At 32.4% G+C, this 6,872-nt stretch overlaps 1 protein-coding gene across 1 annotated transcript; it reads left to right on the top strand.

The window, feature by feature from the left end:
* LOC128219785 (basal body-orientation factor 1-like) lies at positions 1 to 6,872 on the top strand. The gene is made up of 7 exons (XM_052927804.1): positions 1 to 226; positions 1,053 to 1,106; positions 1,549 to 1,603; positions 1,793 to 1,937; positions 2,615 to 2,694; positions 5,225 to 5,401; positions 6,277 to 6,872. Exons 1-7 carry the CDS (start codon positions 78 to 80, stop codon positions 6,559 to 6,561), a joined length of 945 nt encoding a protein of 314 aa, XP_052783764.1. The 5' UTR covers positions 1 to 77; the 3' UTR covers positions 6,562 to 6,872.

Raw genomic sequence — 6,872 nt, 5'->3', positions numbered from 1 at the left:
TGTAATTCGAACACACGGAACGAACTGTCGCGTTGGTAACAGTCGACGCTTTTGGACAGGTGCGCGTAAGTGTAAACATGCCTCCAAAAAAGGGTAAAAAGGGCAAGAAAGGTAAAAAGGGCAAGAAGGGAAAGAAGGGCGGTAAGGGAGCAGAAGATGGTGGTGGAGAAGGAGGAGAGGGCGGAGCCGGTGAACCTTCGGAAAAGGAATCCTTGTTGAGAAATGAGTATGTGATAATAAATCAGAAACGATTGAGTGCTACTTCATAAAATTGAAGAGTTTGATGAGGCACAACAAACTGCACCTCTGATATACATGTCTGAATGTTATTTATAAGTATAATCATAAAGATTAAATTTATACTTGTGTCACACTGTCACGACTTTTGCTTATCATTCATGCGACAAGTTTAATATGTGATTGCCTCTTGTTGAAACTTGAATGGCCATGGAATGTGATGGCTTATATATGATCACAGGAAGTACATATTCTGCCGATACCGTGAATACTAAAATCGGAAAAAAATCTCGTTCTGTTTATTTATTAATATCATGTAGTCGGCTTAAGCTCAAATTTACCATAAATTTGAAGCATACAGTAATATAAACAAAAACAATGGTTTACTTCATATAAGATTACAATATAATTGACCTCATGCACACCAAAAGTAAAGGCCACAAGTGAAACATAGGTTTTGGTGCTCACTTTCAGTGGCCGAATATAACTCAAGCCCGCAAACCCTGCACTGGTAAAACCCTTTTTGGGCTTGCTCAATTTCTGGATTTTACATAGCAGCGCTTTTTAAAAAAAATGATTACAAGCAATAATATAAGAATTGTCGGGGCTATCAAAGTGCATGTACATGGAGGTAGTTTCGGTACTACATGGAGGTAGTGTCGGTACTCAATATTGTATTATTCATAGTTTTACATATCATGAACATTCCATGGAACATAAAAAGTGCATTTGTTTTGATTATATTCTAACAATGTATATCAAGGTAACTTTGATGATGACCTTAACATAAAAATGTTTCTTTTCATTTCCTTCAGGCTGGAGAAAGTTACATTGGAGTTAGATACTGCAAAGAAGAATGTAGAAGAATTGTATCCTTCATTTAATTGATAACAAGAAGCATTCATGCTTATTGAATTATTTTTTTTCTGTTTTAAATGTTATCATTTTGTCAGTGCCAACACATACTTAATTTTTCAGCATTTACAAAAAATTTAAACCTTAAAATTTACGACATTCAATTCATACTCGAAATCAGGCAGAGACTGAATATCAATGATTTTTTTTATTCATTTCTGATGGAAACTTGTGTTTGTATACATTTAAGTGAATGTGGATGCGAAACAAGCATGACACCAGTGTTCACAAATATGTACACAATGATCATCGTTTGTATAAGTCACACAGCTGTATAATTTGAGAACTTTAATGAAATACATTTTAAGCATTCCCTGTGTTGGCATAATCTTGGCCAATAATATTGCCAGTAAAATGAGATATTTTTTTTATATTTTCTTGACCAACTGTAATCAGACGTAAGGAGAATGAGTGGCTGCAGCAAGAAGCCCAGAATGTCAGAGTTGAAAGTGTAAGTAAATATAGTTAGGGTACTACAACACTTAAATTCGTTTTATTCACACTCATGATATGTAGATACTTCACTGTTTAGTATGAACTCTAATAAAAGTTTGATTCAAGATATACATGTATTTGTCCATGACTTTCAACATCATGAGTACTTTGACTGAAGATTCAAAATGTTCTTCATTTTCAACAGCATGAGTACATGAGCTACATGGAGAAGAAGACAACAAAACGTCAAACAACGATCATCACTCTGAGTGATCACAACAAGCATGAGATAAGAAACATCCAGCTACAGCAAGAGATTATGGAGGAGGAGTTTAATGATAAAGAAAATGGTAAAACTTTTACCTGCATGCTCCTAATATTACTAATATTATATAAGCAGAGTCGAAACACTTCTGAAGTCTGAAATAAATGTCAAGAAATGATGCAAATATTAAAAGAAGAGTTGATACATCTATTTTCTTAAATGCTTTTCCATGAAAAAATTGTGTTATTTTCACTGCAGTGAAAAGCAATGAAAATATAAATATTAATATTTTCACTGCTGTTACAGATTTTGGTTAACTTTTATGAGGCGACTTCACAAAAATGATATCATGATGATGAATCAAATTCCCAAATCATGCCAATGAAATTGACTTTTTCTTAAATTTAAGCATATTAAAAAGATTCATACAATTTCATTGAGACATGTTCACAGAAAATTTTATTTGTGGAAATATTGCTTTTTTGTGATCACATTTTGATCTTAAATCAAAATTAAATGAATATCCCCTATTTAATAATAAAAAAGTACAAAATCCAAGTAAGTTATTATAATTGTAAAAAATGTAGTGAATGAGAACATCCAAGAAAGTAATTATAATTATGTGAATGATGTTAGATATGAGAAAACCAAAGAAAATTATTATAATTGGAAAAAAGTTCTGAATGAGATAATTCAAGGAATTTATTATAATTGTAAAAATTGTAATTTTTTAAGCAATGAATTATTTTATTAATGTTTCAGAATTGAAGAAAATGCTACTTGAAAAACAGAACCTTCTCACTAAAACCACACAGGAACTCGGTGAACTGGGCTCATATAAGGTAAGATAATCTTTGTTCAAATGGTATCCAGCTCATATTCAAACTTTTTAAAATTTGGTGTAAATGCTTTTGAAATTTCTGACATTTGTATTAATATAATGATTTTTTAAAGGTTCTTTTCATGTTGAATGGCAATAATATTCCAATTTGAAACTGTTCTTAATTTTTCTGAAAATGATATATTGTTTTGTTTTGTTTTTTTAATTAATAAGGCATTTTATATTAAAAGCCTTATGGTTATTATTTTAGTTGACTTTAAATATTAGATATTTGTTCAGTTTTTGTCCATTTTTTTCGTCCATTTTCTGTCTCTGATAAAAATACATTTTTTGCTTATTAGATCTGAAGTTCTGGTATACAATATATTTGTGAATTGTGATTCATAATCGGTCATTATTATTCACTAAGTGTCATTCACTGCACAAGGGCTAGTGTAAATTTTCTTGAAAAAAGGTGATATTAGACTGCTTTTAAAGAAAACAAATCGCAGTTCTTCATATTTCTGTTCCAAAAATTGTCTTTTACTGCTAAAAGCGTTACTAACACTTTAAGAAAAAAAAATTCAGCAATTATCCAGTCAATTGAGATCTGTTCTTTTTGAGTTATTTTATGACTGGATTGAAAGCATTGATGCCAAAATTCTGAGACAAAAAAAATAAAAAAAATGCCAGAAGTATCAATCTGTGAGACTGTAGCTTTAAAGAGACACTCTTATTCAAAATCATAAATATAAAGTGATCAACCTTCAACTACTGACTAAATAATGCAATTATGGAAAATATTTATTACTGATAACAAGTTTATAACCGTGTATCTTATAGCTGAAAACGCAAAAGTATTAAATGATTGGTCTAAAAGATTTTCAGTGATCTACTATCGTCTCATATTAGGTAGAATTACCGTGTTTTCTGCACCTTTCTTTCAAATTATACGCTGTATCCTTCATAAGAACTTTGTTTTCGACATTTATTAATCCTTTGCGGTTAGTTAAAACAAGTTTATTAAATATAGTAAATCTTATTTGGGAGTAATACTGCATCTTTAAAACGATATTTCCACAAAGCTGTTTCACTGCTGTTGTCGATTCACCAATGTGATTTTCATTTTCGATGTTCTTTTGTCCATGCCTTAGTGAACTTTTAACAGATGACCTACTCTTAGTTACTTTTACTTATTTTATTAGCTTGTTTGAGTTTAGAAGAAATATATAAATATATTGTCATAGCCTTTCAACAGGTGTCAGTGTTATTTTTGACATTGTCGCTGGTGTGTAAAAATCTTAACGTGGCCATAGCTAAAACAAGTTTAAGATAATCAGCTAAAATTTGGTACACATGTTACCAGACACAATACACACATGTTAAGCAAGGCCATAAGCCTGATTTTAATAAGTAGTGCCCTTGTTTAACTGGGGAAAACACGCCTACAGACGAGCGATGGTGTTTGCTCCGCGGCCCTCTTGTCTATTGCATGACATTATGTCATCAATTATCCAACTGAAATCAATTAAAGGTCTAAATCAATCCTTGAATGGGTATCCACTCCGAATTTGTCTTACCATTCTTTCAACTACTATATCTTCTAATGCCATTAAGTTTTATTGTCCCTTTTCTGCTATTATCAGCCTATACACGTTACCATTCTCTTTAAGTACTATATATGCCTTTACTATTTTGAGGTATCTTATCTTTGATTAATTAAATTAAGGCTTAAACTTATCAATAGATGAAGTCCAATTCATTGTAGGACAACAGCAAATGAGAGCGCTCAGTTTTTAATTATTAGATGCAGACTCTATAATACCGTTATTCTAACATATTGCTCTAAGCTTTGTATAGCTAACCTTTTTTTCCGAAATACATATGTAGTGTCAAGGTATTGTGAAAAGCCTTGGTGTTTGATGTCGGTGTCACTGGCATCATCTTGAAAAACTTTAACATTTGAAATTACTCTAAAACGTTTTCAGATATTCAAGTGTAACATGGTACGCGTGTTGTCAGAGTTAGAAAGCACATGTAAAGCGAGGTTTGGAAACCTGTTTATAAAGTGTTGCTTGAAGTAACAAATGCATGGTTTTGTTTACAGCTTCAGTGACATGATGGAGCTTCTGCATGAAGCTCTTCTGCATGAAGCTATTATTCCCAAATTTCTTCAAAACAATGAAACAGCAGATGGTCACATGGCTGTTTTAAATAAATGGTGTTTCAACACACGTATTGGACCACTGTCCGCCATGTTTTTTTTTAAGTGAGCTAGTTTTCGGATAGAACGACCCGACGAAACCGTCTCCAGAGAGGGTTTCGACATTTTCAAAAACCAGTTTCGCTTTTCGTAAATTAAACGATAAAACTGGTTGTCATTTTATTTGAAATGTCACAACAAATATACATTTCGTGAAACGAATATAAAACCAACTAATTTATTACCAACAAAAACGTCCTTAAATAAAAGAGGAACGTTAGCGTTCGCTCTGTCACGCTTGAATAAAAGTCATTCATGCATAACCATGCCCAACATTTTCCTACAACAGAAACTGCAAACAGAGCAGCTGAACTCTATCAAGAACTTGGAGAAAGAAGTGATGAAACTGCGCTCGAAACACTCAGAGACCATCCAGCAACTGAAGTCACAGTTTTTGAGGGATAAGCGGGAATACCAGCAAGACTCCGAGAACAAGATTAGCACCCTCCAGCGCAAAGCAAATAAGGTATGGTATAAGCTAGGTGGAAAACATTTTATCTGATGTCTAATTATGTTTGATTTTGTTTTGCATCACTATATACTTGAACAAAAAACGGTCGTCTGGTTTGCATTTTGTAAATTTCAATGTTCAAATCATATATTACAGTTAAGATTGGCAGACATAATAATACCCCAAGAGACAATCGTCTCTGTGTGTGTGTAACCAAGACATTTAGACTATTGCTGTTTTTACTGTGGACACAATGAATTAGAATATTACTGTTTTTATTGTGGATATCATATACATGTATATGCTTTCTCCATTTGCAAAAATATAAGTTGATATACGTCAAGAACACTTATTTAATTGGTAATCTAATTGCACAGATTTAAATGCTTTCTATACTATCTTGAAATTTAACCATTCCGTAACATAACACTGATGAACTTTTAAATGTATACCATATTTGATTGAAGAGTAATAGGTAAAGGGAAGAAACCATGTTGAACAAATAATATATGCTTGTTTTGGTGCATTCCCTTGATGCACCTTAACACAATCAATGCATTTTTGGTGAATGGACTTTTATTACCAATTAAAACATCTGACATGACATTTTCCGGAAATCACATTCATTGGTTTACTTTAAACATGCATTTTTGCCTCGAAAATGAAATGTTGAATTAGAATATGTAGACAATGAAATTATAATCGTATATAATTGTAAGCAAATTCAACGATTAACTTGGACACCACACCCTTGTACATGTTATTATCACATTATTAAATTTGAGCTTAAAGTAATACGCAAATGCAAGATACCTCAAATTGAGATGACGTAAGCATAAAATTAATCACAACTTCTGATGATGTAAGTTTTTATTTACCGTATATTGCAGGAAGCCATCATGTGCCTCACCGACCATACAAACAACATCAAACTCGAGAACAGACAATTAAGGAAGGAATTACTAGAACTTATCCATAAAACTCGTGCGCTACAGGACCACAAACTAGAACTCGAGGACCAAAGACGTCAGCTCATCCGGGAACAACAGTACAGTGAGGACTTGAAAAAATTGCGTACCACCCGACAGCACAAAGTGTTTAAATCCTTCGGAATGTTGGGGGAGGGGGATAATCCCGAGGATGATCAGTCTGTGACAGGGTCCGCGCAATCTTAAGCTATATCTTTGAACCTATTGTGGGTAATGCAATTGCCTGAACTACAAATTTGAGATAATTAAAGTAATGTTTGTTCGTTTGTTTTCATCTGCTGTTTATCTACGGATCGTAATCTGCTAAGCCTAAATTTGAAAATAAAAATGAACTTACAAAGTGCAAAATATAATAATTACCATTGAATTGCATTTAATCAAACGAGGTTAAAAATAATTGGTTTATTATATATTGTGTATACGTCTATGTGTTAAATATGTTATGTATTTTCAAACCTTAAAACAAATAGATTGTGTATTAAAAATGTTTACTTGTA

This window comes from Mya arenaria, chromosome 2 (genome assembly GCF_026914265.1).
Source record: "Mya arenaria isolate MELC-2E11 chromosome 2, ASM2691426v1".
Classification (NCBI taxonomy): Eukaryota; Metazoa; Mollusca; class Bivalvia; order Myida; family Myidae; genus Mya; species Mya arenaria.
The sequence above is the reverse complement of the archived record's forward strand: the minus strand, read 5'-3'. Positions and strand labels throughout refer to the sequence as shown.